The following is a 16,229-nucleotide window of genomic DNA, read 5'->3' as shown; positions in this document are numbered from 1 at the left end:
TTCTCTTAATGGGCCCGATTAGTGCCAACAATTTGCAATCTGAATAATACATTTGAGACATCAGCATTCTGGTATTTAGGCTGTAGCTTAACTCAGATTTTACAAAGAATGCCAGTGTCACATTCACTTTATTGTTACCCATTGTTTGGAGACAGAGTGGGGAAAAAAAAGACATTAGCTATTTTCTAATGTCAGCAAGCCTGGGTAACTGTTTAGCCATCAACTCATGGCTCATAATGGAGTATGTGCATACATGGACATCAATACCAGCCAAATTCAGACACTAATGCTGATATAAATTTAAGTTCTACTTTAGCATACCCTTTGATGTTAAAAGTTTCACTACATTCTTTTTAATCAAACATGTACAAAGACAAAATTCAGGTATGCTACATGTTATTCATATGAGTAAATCTAAAAGTATGATTTTTAAGACATAACATATAGTTTTAATGCTATTCATGTTTTTCCAGACCAAATTGTGTGTTGTTGACTAAGTGAAATTCTTCAACGTTGGATGTCCCTGACTAACCCACAATTTGACATAGAAGCAATGCATTGACCAACACACACCCAGAGTAAGATTCCAAAGTAATAATAATAATGTTTAAATGATGTTAAGGTCCTGTCATCTGAGAGGTATAAATCTTAAAATTAAGACCCGATATTTTGTGTGGCCTCGACATCTGTTGGAATATAGGGGATTTTCAAATTGTTTACCTGCGAAGTCCTTCTCCCCTCAAACCTAATCATAAAAATCGTCTCTTAGCTAAAACAACTAGATTCATCAATGAACTAGAAGCTTCCTATTTACTATTGAGTAGCAGGTTTCTGTTCCTTACCAACCTGCAATACAAGCCAATCACATCCTCTGTTGGAAATCAGGGATCCCTCGTGCTCATATACTACAAAATCTGCCTCTCCAGCCTCACAGAATGTTGTTCTGTTCTCAAGTGCAGCCTCATGTAGCCTGCTTCCCTTTAGTATCTGTGACTGATAAACTACTGTTGTGCTTGTCAGCTCAGTGTCAGGTGTTAGGTGTCAAATGTGTGGCCATTCCTATAATCCTAGGGCAGAGCTTCCTTCCTCATTAAGAGAGAAAGGAAAAAGTGATTATATCAGGCTATATCTCAGTAGTGGTCCAGTGTCAGAAAAAGGACTGTCTCCCAAGGTCTTGGGAACGAGGGTGGTCTGAATGGACACGTGGCTTAGTCTCATTCTTGTATTCTCTGCTGAGGAAGCTTATTAGGAAGAAATGGTAGTCAGAAGGCAAACAAAGCACTCATGTCAGTAGATAAACCAGAACCCAATTTGACAAATGGCAAATGCAAGTGAGACTAGATTACAGAAATTAATGTAGCATAAGAGGCTGAATTGAATGCCCTTATTGAAGTTCATATGCTTTTTCCATGCAGCTCAATGAATTCGGTAACTGATCCATCAGCTTCCTCACTGTAGGTAGAGCAGAGAGAGTTGGTAGTGAGGACAACTGAGACTGACCCTGCCTACTTTGTCCAGTCTCTGGAGTTGGAAGTACAAGAGGGGGTAATGGTGTGGACCATTCCCAAGCTTTGACCTTTAATACAATAATTGGATGGTCCCACCTGCCAGCATAATGGCCTCTGTCAGTATCTACTCTGACATCAGAATGGGAAGTCTGCTCTCCAGAGGAATGGAGGTGGGGGTAGAGAGGGAGGCCAGAAACAGGGCAGCAGGTTCCCTGGAACCCATTAACTGAGGCCAAATGGAATGTAAAGTATCCCAGATAACATCTAATTAAGACAGGATACAGAGCAAAGCAGAAACGAATATGGTTGTGGAAAAAGAATGGATTGTCTTGAGAAGAGAATGCAAACTAGAGAGCTATGAGATCAGTGGGGCTTAGCGTTGAGAGAATCACACTTTTTGAAATGATGAAGTCACAAGCAAGACAGAGCTGAAAAATGACCTAAGAGAAAAGGGTGTCATCTGAGAAAAAGGGATCATGGCTTTTTCCCCCATTTTTCCTGCCACTAAGGTCTTCAGGGCACCCTTGTGAGTCCAATCTCTTGTAACTCTAACAAAAATTTCCTGAAACAATGTGATACCAAAAGGTTGGCAGAGGAAGATGGGGGACTGTATAAGACATACCAGATGTTCTGTCATTCATTTAGTGAATCTCCACCAGGAAACTTCCAGGTGCTGCAGTAGAATATGGAGGAATGGAGACAGTCTGTTTTCAATTTCTATTCTGATGACAGTGTTGGTGATAGTAAGTGAATGCCAGGCAGTAGATACTTTTTTATTTGCTCCTCATGAGAACTCTATGAGGAAAGCAGGTATAGTCATTATTTTTACTGTACAGGAAAGGAAATATCATAGAGAGAAAACTTGTTCCAAGTCATGCAGCCAAATAATGACTCCAATTCAAGGGCCCAGCACATAATGGTCATGCCAGAGTCCTTCAAATACTGATTAAGAGGCAAAGATAATATTAAAATAGGAACTGAATTCATTTCAAGCTACATTTGGTTCATTGAAAAGAATGAATAAATACAAGTTGAAAAGTAGAAAAATGTTCAGAGAGAAGGAAGAAATAAAGTGTGGAGAGAGTACTAGTCATAAGAAGCAACACAAGACACATTACTGTATGTGACTAGGAAGTAATGGAAAATAGTGAGCCTGGGCTGTAAATTCACTAGGATGCCCAAGATAGCATCATGAAATGTCTATACTATATTTTAAGTAATCTCAAGCATTCATTATGAAAATAACATATTTAGAATCATTATGGTTTCCCACGAGCAAGACTTTCTTGTTCTCATCCAAGCTAATCAAACCATAATCAAGTTAAAGCAAAAGTCTAAAATTGGCTAGGTGGGCCTAACTTCTACACTCCTCAGGCCCATCTTCAGAAAGAGACTGAATAGATGATCTCGTGGGTGGCCTTCTCAGCTCAATATTCTTGCAGAAAAGCAGTCTGGCTTAAAATGAGAGTTAACAATGGGTTCAATAAACATGTCCTCAGTATAACCAAAAGAAAAGGCAGCTTGAGAGTTTTGTTTGTTGGGAGGCTGTTCACAACGCGCATCCCGCTGGAGATTTTTACATTCTTTTCTTTTGTGAAATTCATCCCAAGAGAGGGAGGAGAGGGCACTAGCACAGTCCAGCAACCGGATTTGGTAAGTGGTGCTCCATGATTGTTGTAAGAGCAGTTTAACAAGTAAGTGCTTCTGCAGCTTGCTCAGGTAGCTAATGTAGACATTAGTATAACCATGGTAAAGATGGTATACTAACAAAGGGGCTTAGCAAGATAAGCAAAAATGCCAACCCAAAATCTGAATCACAGTAGGAGAGCCCACACCTTTGATCCCCAGAGTCAGCCTGATGTGGACTAGCCATAACCCAGAGGGAGCCAGGCTGGGGGCCCTGCCCATAATGTTCTGGCAGTGCACTGCAGAAATGCCATGTTGCTTTCTAATATAGCTTGGTTTACCTTAAAACACAAGAAAATATTTCAGAATTCTTTTTTTGAATTATGCAAGCCATTTGTGAAGCCTCAGAGGTTGGCAGAGAAAGCCAAAAAAAAAAAAAAGAGTGAGACTTAAATCAGGTAAATAGCTTGCTTCCAGGCTTATTCTAGAGGATTAAAAATATACTGTTTCCAAATTCTTGAAAAGCTTGTATGTGCTCAGTTAACTATAACATGAAATACATAATTCTGTTATAATTATATATAAGTGGCAAAGGATAGGCTAGAATAATAGTTTTAAATCTTACTCTGAAAGCTTTATCCGCTGTACCATTTTGAAAACAATGACATAGGTCTGGGAGGCTAAGTAGCCCTTACTAATTAAGAGTTGTTTGCTCCATGAAGCTTTAGTTTGTGATTTCTCTTTAGGAATTTTTTATCTTTCAGGTCAACACTCTTATTTCTTTTTTCTTCTTTAAATGGAATCTTAAGTTAGCACCTAACTCTTCACTCTGGCCACAGAAAAAAATGTTGAAACAATTATCATGCATCTAATCATCCAAATCAAAATGATTACCACTGTTTACCAATTTCCTGGCATGGTTTCAAAATTGTGGCTCCGCGTACAGTCAGGCATTGGAGTCACAGTGATTTGTGACTGTGCACTTCCTTAGATTGTGATTGTTTCTGCATTGCCAGTCACGGAACTTAATTTGGTACACATTTGTCAGCAAGCATCACACAGGTGGCATTTAATGAGTAAGTGGAACATACTTTCAACCCTGCTCCCACGCCAGCATGGCATGACTATCCTTGTCTCGTCCCCTAGCTCAGCCTTCTTGTCTTGAAACATTCCACTAACCAACTCCTACAACATGAAGTGACTTTATTCTTTCTAGTGATTTTATCCAGTTTATACCATGATGTTCCCAATCTTTATTTTTTTTTTAAGATTTATTATGATTTATTTTTATTGGAAAGTCAGATATACAGAGTGGAGAGAAAGAGAGGAAAATCTTCTGTCTGCCGATTCATTCCCCAAGCTGCTGCAATGGCCAGAGCTAAGTAGACCCAAAGCCAGGAACCTTTTTCTGGGTCTCCCACACAGGTGCAGGGTCCCAAGAATTGAGCCATCTTCAACTGCTTTCCCAGGCCACAAGCAGAGAGCTGGACGGGAAGTGGAGCTGCCGGGATTAGAGCCATGTGGGATGCCTGTGCGTTCAAGGTGAGGACTTTAGCCGCTGGAGTATTAACACTGAGCCCCTCAGTCTTTCTAGTTCAATCTACGTGAGAAAGATGCTATCTTTTGAATTTAATCTTCAATTTTGTTGACTATAGCTCAAATTAAGAAAGACATTGGACAAAGAAGAATGTGAGGTATATAAAATAAAAGTAAACAGGTTAACATCAAATCCTGGAAATATCACTTCTGAACAGAGTGACCTTAAATTAGGGCAGGGATGGGCAAGGGAGAGAGGAAATACCACTCAGTGTCCACTCAGCACCGAGTGCTTTGCGCATGTCATTTTATCTAACAACTCTACAACAATTTTTTTGTTATTCATTTTTTAAAAAAAGATGATCAGAACACATACTTAAAACCTATAGCTCCAAGGATTTAAATAATTTGCCCAGAAACATAAACTTAGGATATAAACACAGATCTAAAGTTCAATAAGCATCAGTTTTCCTTCCAGAGAAAATTTCAGATAATGATAGTTTGTGTCATCAATCTTTTAAAGATTTACTTACTTCGATTTGAAAGTGGGTTTTTATGGGGCAAAAGTTGAAGAGCTTAAGTTGTTCAGGGTAAAAGCAAATTTTAAGTTGCCATTTAAAAAATGTGAAGATTCTCAAAGGAGGATGTTGAAGAGTTTGTATCCATGTCCATGAAAAAAAAAATCTAGAAATTGAACATGTTTCTTAGCACATAAGATCTCATGGGTTGATCTCATGTACAGAATCTGCTATTTGGAAGATAATTTATTTCTTTTTTTCTGTTTTAGGGAGATACTTTTTTTAAGTGCTGAAATTTCAAACAAATAAATGGAAGTTTCACAATCCAATAAGACTAGGCCAGAATGCAGAAGTTCCTCAAAAAATATCGTATTGCCTAAAAATTAGGTTAAAAGATGTGGTCGTGGCCTGCAAGGAAGATCACATCCCTGGAATTCTTCAAGTAGAACAAAGGAAATGGCCCCCCAAAAGGTGAAAAAAGATGACAGAAAACTTAGGAAAAACTAGACAGCTTACACTACTGATTACTTACAGCTTAAGAAGTTGTAAGTCTTAGCCATTCAATTAATTTTTACCACATGACCATCACATTTAAGATACCACTACAGGGGCTGGTGTGGGGGCATAATAAACAAATCCCTCAGCGGTGGCACCAGCATCCTATATTAGCACCTATTCAAGTCCTGGCTGCTCCACTTGCCACCCAGCTCCCTATTATCCTGAGTATTGGGAAGAGATGAACAAAAATACATGTATGTTCTTAGACTGGATACGATAGTGCCCAACACAGGCAAACTACCCTTGTCCTGTGAGTTTGCTGGCCTGAAAGGAAGTTGAGAAAATGCCTCTATCTCTTCATGGCACTTCTTGAGACTTGGGAGTTCCACTTCCTGGGAACTCAGTGGCGTTACAGAGTCAAAGGGATTGGTGAAGGGTGAAAAAGAAATTAGAAGGAATGGCGAAGAATTTGATTAAGTCTCAAGGACATGTGGCAGCATATTCAAGTCAAATTGCTCAAGGAAAACAATTAAGAATGAGCACGTATTTGCTAACTCAGATGCTGCTCTTGATGCTTTGCCGTTATTAAATCATCTGCATCTCACAATTACCTTGTGGGTGAAGAAACTGAGGCTCACTTGGCCAAGTGAATTAGTAAGTTGTGGAGTCAGAACTCAAAAACAACAGCTTCCACGGCAGGCTCCTAATCACATATTGATGGTTAAGATAAAACTAGATGGGTAGATGGTGTTCAATCCAATCTCTAATAAACGCCACACTGCAAAGTGCAGGCTCAGTGTTAGCTGCCTCTGCTGTCTGTTCTTCAATCCATCCTCCTCACTCTCTGCCCCACCCTCTCAGTCCAGTCTGTCAGCCACCAAGACCACACACGGATATCTTGGTCACAGCTGTCAATTCTATTCCTGTAGTGCTCTTGTTCCGGAAAAGACTCTGGCTCACCATGTACAGGGAGCTCCAGGACCACCCTTTCCCATTTTTCTCCAGGTAAATGTCAATTCACCCTCTTTGATGCTGACTCTGAATTACCAGCCTCAGGCACATGCATAGGCTGATACACAGCTGAATTGACCAAGGAAGGACAAAGTGTGGCAGCTGCCAATGATGTTTGGCTCCACTAGTGGAAAACTAAGAGGCAAATGGTGAAATGAGGTAAGAATTTCCAGGGCCGGAGGTGTGGACACAAGTCATCAGCGGCTCTTCCCAAAAAGTTCTTTTGGGGTCAGTACTACATGCACAGGCCTACGATGCTGAGCCAGGACCCTAGGCACCCGCCGCAGGGAGCCTCCCAGGCAGGAGATGAGTGGCCACCGGGCTGGGGATGGCTTGGGTTTTGTCAAACGCCGCGGTGAGCAGGCACAGCCAGGCACAGGCTAGGCAGCCCGGCAGCAGCAGCGAATCACGGCTTCACGGTAGCTAACGCTTCACGGGGAACCCATGGCCCTTTTCGGGCGGGCTGTGGACATCCGTGGGCAGCGCCGAGGAGATGTCCTGCAGGACGCGACAGGACAGTCTCCAGCATTGCAGCTGAGGGGCCAGGGGTGGGGGAGGCTCGGGGAATCGCAGGCCCCTCGCCGATTCCCTAAGGATTGATTGGCCCGGGATAAAACGGCGTGCCCCTCCCGGCCCCCCAGGGGTAAGAGCAAATTCAAACCCAGCGTGAGCAGCTGGCGTGGGTCTGACAGCAGCGTCCAAGCAACCAGCCCAACAGCGGGGCAGCTACTGCGCCTGCGCGCTCCGGTCCCGCCGGCTCGCCCCTCTCTGAGGCTGCGCGCCCAGAGGCTTCCGTCGCTTAGCAACGCACGAGTCACAGTGGCTGCGCTCTCGCGCCCCAGTCAAGGTTTTCGTCAGGCTCCTCACTGGCTCGTGCCAGGCCGTAGAGGCCCATGGAGGAAAAGGAGGAAAAGCAGCAGTAAGTGCTGATTTTTTTTTTAATATCCCCTTGCGTAAAATACTTTCGCCCTTCAGGGACAGGTTTAGGGGAGACTCCTCACTGAGGTACCTCAGCACGTGTCGCCATGACCAAACCTCGAGCGCTCCGCTTCTTGCCTCCCAGTACTAGTAGCTGAGGATTTACGAAGATAGCTTTTAAAACGTGCGGCTTACCGAGCGGATACTGACTGCCAGGGACCTTGGCTTGCGTTGCCAGGCCCCAATTTCTTGAAATGATCTTCTCTCAGCGCACGTGTTACTAATTAGCTAATCTATAGGCTTTGCCTCCCTCCCACCCGCCCCCACCCTAACCTGCGCCACGTATCGTTTCCACGTGGTGTCATGGCCCACCTGCCCCAACCTGCAGCCCTTCATCCCTGGCTAGCGCCAAAGCCTGTTAACCCTGGGTGTTGTGATTCCGCTACACGTGGCAACACCCCAAGCAGAGGGGCCCTTTCACAGCCCAAGTTGGTCCACGTGCTGCTGCACCCAGCCTCGCAGAGTCACCAAGGGCTCCCTAGGGCCTGCTGGGCAGCTCGCCTCCCTGCTGCCCACTGTGTGCCATCCACAGCGATCCTGCCTCGCCTGGGAACTTGTTAGAAATGCGGACTCGGACTCACGGAGTCAGGGGTTCTGTGGCCATGTCCTCCAGGTGATGGTGATGTGCCCCAACTCCTGTGAGCTGTTGACTCAGTGCCGTGCAGCCGGTTAAGAGGCGTGTGGAGTCAGGGGCACCTGCTTCCGAAGCCTGCGGTTTTGTCTGTAGGACCCAAGTTCTCAAACTTGAACATACCCGGGAGTCTCCTGGAAAATGGGGTGAAAACAAGAGGGAACCAGCCGCACAGGTTGTGATGTGTGTTTCTCACAAGGTCACGGTTGCTGCTGGTTCCACACCCTGGGCCGCACTGGGAGAAGCACCGTTCGAGCAAAGGAGGATTTCCTTTGCCATGACCGTTCCGTCTTACTCTGCTGGAATGCTCTCCCCACCCAGGTGGCATTCTCTGCCCGCTATGTTTTCTGTTTGTTTTTCAGTCTACACTAGCCTCCCCTCCGCATGCAGGGGCTCCTTTCCCCTGCTTTGTTCTTGGTCTTCTCACTGAATGTATGTATCAGATGATGTGTTTTCTTGTTTCCCATTGGCCTTCCTCCATTGGAATTGAAGCCCTGTGAGAGCAGAACTGTTTGTTTCGTCATTGTTGCATCTTCAGTGCTTCGAGCAGCTTGTGACAATAAGTATCTGTTGAAAGAACGAATTACTTTACATGTTGTTTTCACACCTGTCACTTTATTAATTTAATTTACTGTATAGAAGCTTCTTATTTGATACAATATTATTTGTGTAATTTTGCCCTTTGGCTTGGTGTAATTCCACTTGTATGTTTTTGCTTTTTGTTGCCACTGTTTTGGGATCATATTCACAAAGCTGTTGTCTGTGCTAGTGTCGAGTGTTTTGTCTACACAATCTTACAGTGGTTTCATGTGTCCGGCTTTACATTTAGAAAATTGATTTTTTTTCTGGATTAGCACTTTTTTTTCTGTCTTTATACAAAATGAGTGGATTTCACGTTTTTCGTGATACAGATTTAGAACATAGGGGTGCCTCCATACTCCCCATCCTTTCCTCCTTTCCTCCCTTCCCCCTGCCCCATTTTCCCCCCAAATTACTGCAATGCTTTGATTCATTTTGAGTAGACTTTTTCTTAGTTTTTAAATTATTTTGAAAGCAGAGAAGCAAACATGATGACCGAAGTCTTTCGGTAACTCCTCAAATGCTGGCAACAGCTGGCGTTGTATCAGGAACCAGGAATGCAGTTCAGATGTCCGTGGAGCTGACAAGGACCCGGCTACTGGAGGCCTCCGGTGCCACCACACAGGGTACACATTAGCGGGATGCTGGGATTGCAAGCAGAGCTATGACCTGAGCCGAGATGCTCTTCCATAGGATGTGTTTGTTTTCAGACATCTTAATCTTTTTGCCAAACATTCCCAAAATTCAGTATTGTGGTGCTGGATATCCAGGTCTCAGCATACTATATAGAAGAAGCTGTTATTTTTATGGCGTTCGGTTTTGGTTAGGCTAATGTCTTGAAGTGTTTTCTCTACATTGTTGTAACATTGGTATCATAGTTTCCGGCCTTACATTTAGGTCTTCAATCAAGTATCAGTTGATTGCACATGTATGGGTTCATTTCTGGGATCTCTGTCCTGCTGGGTGTCTTGTCAATTTGTAGGCCCTCACCACGTGCTTTGATTACTATGGCTCAATAATGTATCATGAAATCAGGTAATATGTGCTTCTAACCTTGTGGTTTGTTGTTGTTGTTGTTCACAAAATTGCTTAGGTTATTTGGTAACTTTTGTGCTACTTTCTTTTTGAATTTTCATTTGTTTTTTTCCCCAGTTTTTTGAAGAACATAATTTTATATTTTGATGGCAATTACATTGAATCTGTAACCTGTTTCTGGTAATATAGTCTTTATACTATTATTTATTCTTCCAGTCCTTCAGCTTGGGAAGTGTGCCCAATTTTATATGTTTCTTTTTTCAGCTTATATCATCATTATTTTATAATTTCCACTATAGAGATCTTCTGTGTCCTTAATAAAATTTATTCTTTTTTGTATTTATTTTTTGTAGCTATCAAGTAGGAAGATTTTAGTATTTCTTTTTCAGCAAATTCTGTTATTGGTTTATAAAAGCACCATTGATTTTGTATCTTTTCAAAGTTTGTGTTCTATTTATGAAAGAAAAGCAGAGAAGTAGGGCAGCCCGCTGGTTGACTGCCTAAATGCCCACAATAGCCAAGGCTCTGCAGGCGAGAGGCAGGATCCAGGAGTTAAATGTGGTTCTTCCATGTCACAGCAAGGACCCAACTAACTTGGTAATTCTGTGTTGCCTGCCAGGGTAGGTTTTAGCAGGACGCTGGAATCAGAAGTAGAGCTGGGACTTGCCTTCTGACACAGGATGTAGGCATCCCAAACAAAATCACAGCTGCTGCGCCACATGTATGCAAGGTGTTTTTTTATCTTGCAACTTTACTGAATTTGTTTATCAGATTCAGTTGTCATCCCATGGAGTCTTTATATTTTTCTGTACAGTAGAACCATGTCACCTGCTGAAAGGGATCATTTGACCACCTCCTTTTCCTATTTCATCTTTTTGTTGTTGTTGTTTCCTTGCCTAATAGCTCTAGTTAAATTTTCTTATGCAAAATTAGGTAAGTCAAAGAGAGATCTTCTCATCCAGTTGCAAATCTTAGAGGAAATGTTCTCAACTTTTCTCTTCCTTATAATGTTGGCTCTAAGTTTGTCACATAAAAATTTTATTATGTTGATGTTCAACCTTTTAAAATTTAATTTGTTTAGGGTTTTAGTCATTAGTTAATATTAAGAAAATGAATACTGAGCCCAGTGCAGTAGCCTAGTGGCTAGTCATCGGCTTGCATGCGCCAGGATTCCTTAAAGGTGCTGGTCCATATCCCATCTGCTCCATTTCCCATCCAACTCCCTGCTTGTGGCCTGGGAAAGCAGTCAAGGATGTCCCAAAGCCTTAGGACCCTGTACTCACCTGGCAGACCTGGAGGAGGCTTCTGGCTCCTGGCTTCAGGCTAGCTTAGCTCCAACTGTGGTGGCCATTTGGGGTGTGAACCAGCGAATGGAGATCTTTCTGTCTCTCCTTCTCTGTAAATCTAACTTTCCAATAAGTGTAAATAAATCTTTTTTAAAATGTGAATACTTTTTCTGCATCTATTAAGGTGATCATTTATGTTTTTGTCCTTCATTTTATTGCTGTGAAAGATGACATTGATCCATGTGTATATGTTAAATAATCATTGCATGCCTGGGAAAACCCAGCTTGATACCTTGGATAGTTTTTTGAGTGTTTTTAAATTTGACTTGCTAGTGTTTTGTTGACAACTTTTGCATGTTAATTACAAAGACTGAGCCATATTTTTTTTAAAGATTTATTTTTATTATTTTTTTGTTGGAAAGGCGGATATACAGAGAGGAGAGACAGAGAGGAAGATCTTCCATCCAATGATTCACTCCCCAAGTGAGCGCAACGGGCCGATGCTATGCCGATCTGAAGCCAGGAGCCTCTTCTGGTTCTCCCACGCGGGTGCAGGGTCCCAAAGCTTTGGGCCGTCCTCGACTGCTTTCCCGGGCCACAAGCAGGGAGCTGGAAGGGAAGCGGGGCTGCCGGGATAGAACCAGCGCCCATATGGGATCCCGGGCGTGCAAGGCGAGGACCTTAACCACTTGCGCCACCGTGCCAGGCCCTGAGCCATATTTTTTTTTTCAAACTTTTAGAATACTTTGGAAACTGGTTTTATTTCTTTCTTGAAAGTTTGGTAGAATTCAGCTGCAAGGCCATGTAGTACTGAGCTTTTCTTTGTTAATTTATTACTGATTCAATTTCATTATTTGTAAGTGGTCTGTTTGAATTTTCTGTGTCTTCATGATTCAAATTTGATCATTTATGTGTGTTCAGAAATTTATTATATATTTTTCGGTTTGTTAACATATGGTTATTTTTTAAACTTTTTATGTCTGTGGTATCCAATGTAATGTATCTCTTAGTCTCTGATTTTATTTACCTGAGTTTTTTCTTATTTTTGCCTAGTTAAAATTTTATTACTTTAGCCTATTTTTCAAAAGCAAATTGTATTAACTTTTTAGTTTTTTTTTTTTTTTTTAAAGATTTATTTTTATTATTTTTTATTGGAAAGGCGGATATACAGAGAGGAGAGACAGAGAGGAAGATCTTCCATCCGATGATTCACTCCCCAAGTGAGCCGCAACGGGCCGATACTATGCCGATCCGAAGCCAGGAGCCTCTTCCGGGTCTCCCACGCGGGTGCAGGGTCCCAAAGCTTTGGGCCGTCCTTGACTGCCTTCCCAGGCCACAGGCAGGGAGCTGGAAGGGAAGCGGGGCTGCCGGGATTAGAACCGGCGCCCATATGGGATCCCGGGCGTGCAAGGCGAGGACTTAACCACTTGTGCCACCGCGCCGGGCCCCTTTTTAGTTTATTTTTTAGTCTTCATTATTTTCTTCTAATTTGGGGTTTGGTTTACTCATGCTTTTTTAATTTCTGCGCATGTGTTTCAAGTTAATTCTTTGAAATATCTCTTTGTGTGTGTAGGTAGTTATAACTATAATAATCTCTCTTAGTACTGCTTTTGCTATATCCCATAAGTTTTGATATGTGCTATATTCATTTTTAAATGTTTTTATTTTTTTTTAAATATTGTTTACATAGTTGAGAGGGATGGATGTGGACCCTCAGGTGGAGAGGACTGAGGCATGAAGCAAAGTGGGCAGAACAAATTTATCCGTTTTTTTCTTTCTCCTGTATCCACAGAGGGGGTAGGGAGAGGGCCACTCCTTGCTGTCAGGCCACACCAGCACCCAGGGATGGAGAATGGTGACTTGAGGACACCTTAGAGACCACCTTGGGAAGAATGTTCCAAGGGTGTCACTGGAGCAATTTTGATAGTTCTGACACATTGTTGTACCTGGATTGAGAAAATCTTTCCATCATCTGTTGGTTGACAAAGTCCACCTTAGTGCATCCATAGACCCAGACATTTGTGCCAAGATTGACCAGGGGAGCTGTCCAACCTGTGCTGTGTTCCATCCTCTGACGAGACACTCAACAGCCTCTGCTGGTCTAGATGAGCTGGCCAGCTTGTCCTCTGAGTGCATCTATATATGCTGTCCACTGCATGAGCATTAACAGCTGAGGAGTCCCAGTCCAGATAAGTGCACACTAATGTTGGGCCATTTATCTTGTAATTTCTCCTGTGGCTGGGATTTGAGTCCAGCTCTCTAGTTGGGGAGACGCCAAGAAACCTCTCCTGGGGTGACCCAAGACTTAACTCTTCTATGTGCCAGTTAGTCCAGTGTCAGGTTCAGTCCATCATCTCCACCAGCCAACACATATATTGGTGGATGCGACTGCCTTGTCAGTTCTGCCCCCAGTCCCATCTCTCATGAGAACTGATGGGTGATGCAGCTTAGCCCAGGTGAGCCGAGGCCGCAACAGGCCTGGTCTTCACACACATCGGCATTAACCCCCAGGCCAAAGCCCCCAGCAAGCCTGTCCCACAGTCACAGTTTTTGTATCTGCATGTGCTTTGGCCTAGCCCAGTCCATCTCACAACCTATGTGGCTCTCATACACACCCATGGGTACTGACTGAGCTTAGCTCAACCACTAGCCCACATGTGTTGCCAGTGAGTGTTGCTCCCTTGTCCACCCTGGCCTGTCTCCAGCCCTGATTCTTGTGCTCACTAACAGAACCTGCAGCTTAGCAGGGGTGTGCCTACAGTGCCCCTACCAGGGCCACTCTCAGCCCTGGATCTCACACTTGCCAGGGGGTACTGCAGTCAGAACGACATGACTTGAATACAAAGACTCTTTGAAACATTTACTCATTTGAAAGGTAGATTGACTAACAATTCACTTCCCAAATGTCTTTAATAAACGAGTCTGAGCCAGGCTGGAGCTGGGAGCTCCACCCTCATCTCCCACACAGTTGCAGGGGCCCAGCTACTTGATCTGTCCTCTGCTGCCTAACAGTGTGAGAAGCAGAGCAGCTGGCACTCAAATGGGCATTTCAAAACTGTCACAAATGGTGTTCCTAACATCAGCTGAAGTTTCAAAGTATTTTTACATTTTCTTTTTGATTTCTTCAAAAAGACCAGCTAAGGTGGATTTCTCAAATGGGGTAATAATTCCCCAGAGCAGTAAGATAAAATAAGCAGTTGAACTTCCTGAGTGTACTGCAGGTGAGCAGCATGGCAGGCTGGACAGCTGACTACCACTGGCATACCCTGCTAGGGACAGGCAGGAGAGTCAGAGGCTGCTGCAACAAGGACTACAATTTAAGAGGTGTACTTGAGTGGTTTTTTTAAAAAAATGTTTTCTTGTTTGTTGAAAGAGTTATGGAGAGAGGGAGAGATGGAAGAATCTTTCTCTGCTGGTTCATGCCCCAAATGGCCACAATGGCCAGGTTAGGGCCAGATGAAAGCCATGTGCCAGGATATTCTGGGTCTCCTGTATGGATGCAGGGACCCAAATGCTTGGATTATTTGCTGCTGCTTTTCCAGACACATTAACAAGGAGCTGGGTTGTAAATGGAGTAACTGGGACTCTAGCTGGCACCCATACATTGCTCTGGGATTGCAGGCAAAGGTTTTACCTACTATGCCACATGGTTACCCCAACTTTCCACAGTTTAAAAGCTTGCTGTTCATGTATCTATATTTCCTACTGTTGATTTATTGTTGGCTTGCCGTTTTATCTCATTGTAGTTAGAAAAAAACATATAATGTAATTTCAACATTTTTAAGTTTGTTAAGGTTTGTTTTTAAGTCCAATATACAGAGAATGTCCCCTGTGCTGATAAAAGGCAGTATATGCTACTATTGCTGGATATATAGTTTGTGAATGTCTCTTTGCTCTGTCATATCTGTGGTATAGTTTAGCTCTGTATGTATGTTTTCCTCAAAATGATTTGTTTATTGTAAAGGCAGAATTACAAAAAGAGATGGAAAAAGAGATTTTGTATCTTCTGGCTCACTCCCCAAATGGCCACAACAGCTGGGACTGGGGTAGGCTGAACCAGGAATCCAAAGCTCCATCTGTGTCTCCTGTGTGGTAGCAAAGATCCAAGCAGCTGAGTCATCATATATTGCCTTCCCAGGTGCATTAGCAGGAAGCTAAACTAGAAGCTTTGCCCACGTGGGTGGGATGCTGGCATCGCATGTGGCAGTCCAATCTTCTGAGCCCGTCTCTGAATGTTTTGTCATGTTGACTCCTTTGTTTGGATGAAGGAGGAATGTTGAACTTTGCCAGTTTTATTGTATGTCTATCTCAGATTTAGTAAAATTTGCTTTATAAAATTGAAATTTATAGCATTGGGAGCATGTATACTTACAGTTGTTAGATCTTTTTTCAGTTGATCTGTTGATCATTAGTGAATGCCTACTCTCTAGTTGTTTGTTAAAATCTTTTTTTCTGGTATAAGTATGCCTACTCATTTTTGGTTTCCATTTGTGTGAAGTATCTTTTTCCATGCTTTTGCTTTCAATCTGGCATGTGTCTTTACTGGTGAAATGAGTTTCTCATGCTGTATTGCTTGGTATTATTTTAAGTTGGTCTGAATTGGGGAATTTGTTATATTTAAAGTTATTATTGATAATAATATAGTTCTGTTCTAAACATTTCTTCATTTTCATTTTTCTAGTAGATTTTATACTTTCAAAATTATGAAGATGGCAGTTTTAATGATATTTTGAAATTGTAGTGAATTCTTAATTTTTGCTTGTTTTAGTATGCTTGTATTTCTACTACTTTTTTAAAAAAGATTATTTTTATTGCAAAGTCAGATATACAGAGAGGAGGAGAGACAGAGAGGCAGAATTTCCATCCGATGATTCACTCCCCAAGTGAGCCGCAACGGCCGGTGCTATACCAATCTGAAGCCAGGAGCCAGGAACCTCCTCTGGATCTCCCACACAAGTACAGAGTCCCAAGGCCTTGGACTGCCTTCCCAGGGCACAAGCAGGGAGCTGAATGGGAAGTGGAG

The 16,229-nt window shown here is 42.8% G+C and overlaps 1 protein-coding gene across 1 annotated transcript in view; it reads left to right on the top strand.

Annotated features, from left to right (window-relative positions):
* Nucleotides 1–7,507: 7,507 nt before the first annotated feature.
* Nucleotides 7,508–16,229, top strand: part of CUNH2orf73 (chromosome unknown C2orf73 homolog) — a 33,093-nt gene continuing 24,371 nt past the window's right edge. The window contains exon 1 of the mRNA XM_040994056.1: nucleotides 7,508–7,616. Within this exon, the coding sequence (XP_040849990.1) occupies nucleotides 7,591–7,616 (26 nt within the window). The 5' untranslated portion in view covers nucleotides 7,508–7,590. The remainder of the gene's footprint in view (nucleotides 7,617–16,229) is intronic.

Source organism: Ochotona curzoniae, unplaced genomic scaffold, assembly GCF_017591425.1.
Source record: "Ochotona curzoniae isolate NIBS_2020 unplaced genomic scaffold, NIBS_Ocur_1.0 contig_883, whole genome shotgun sequence".
NCBI classification, from domain to species: Eukaryota; Metazoa; Chordata; class Mammalia; order Lagomorpha; family Ochotonidae; genus Ochotona; species Ochotona curzoniae.
This window is presented reverse-complemented; position numbering and strand designations above follow the sequence as displayed.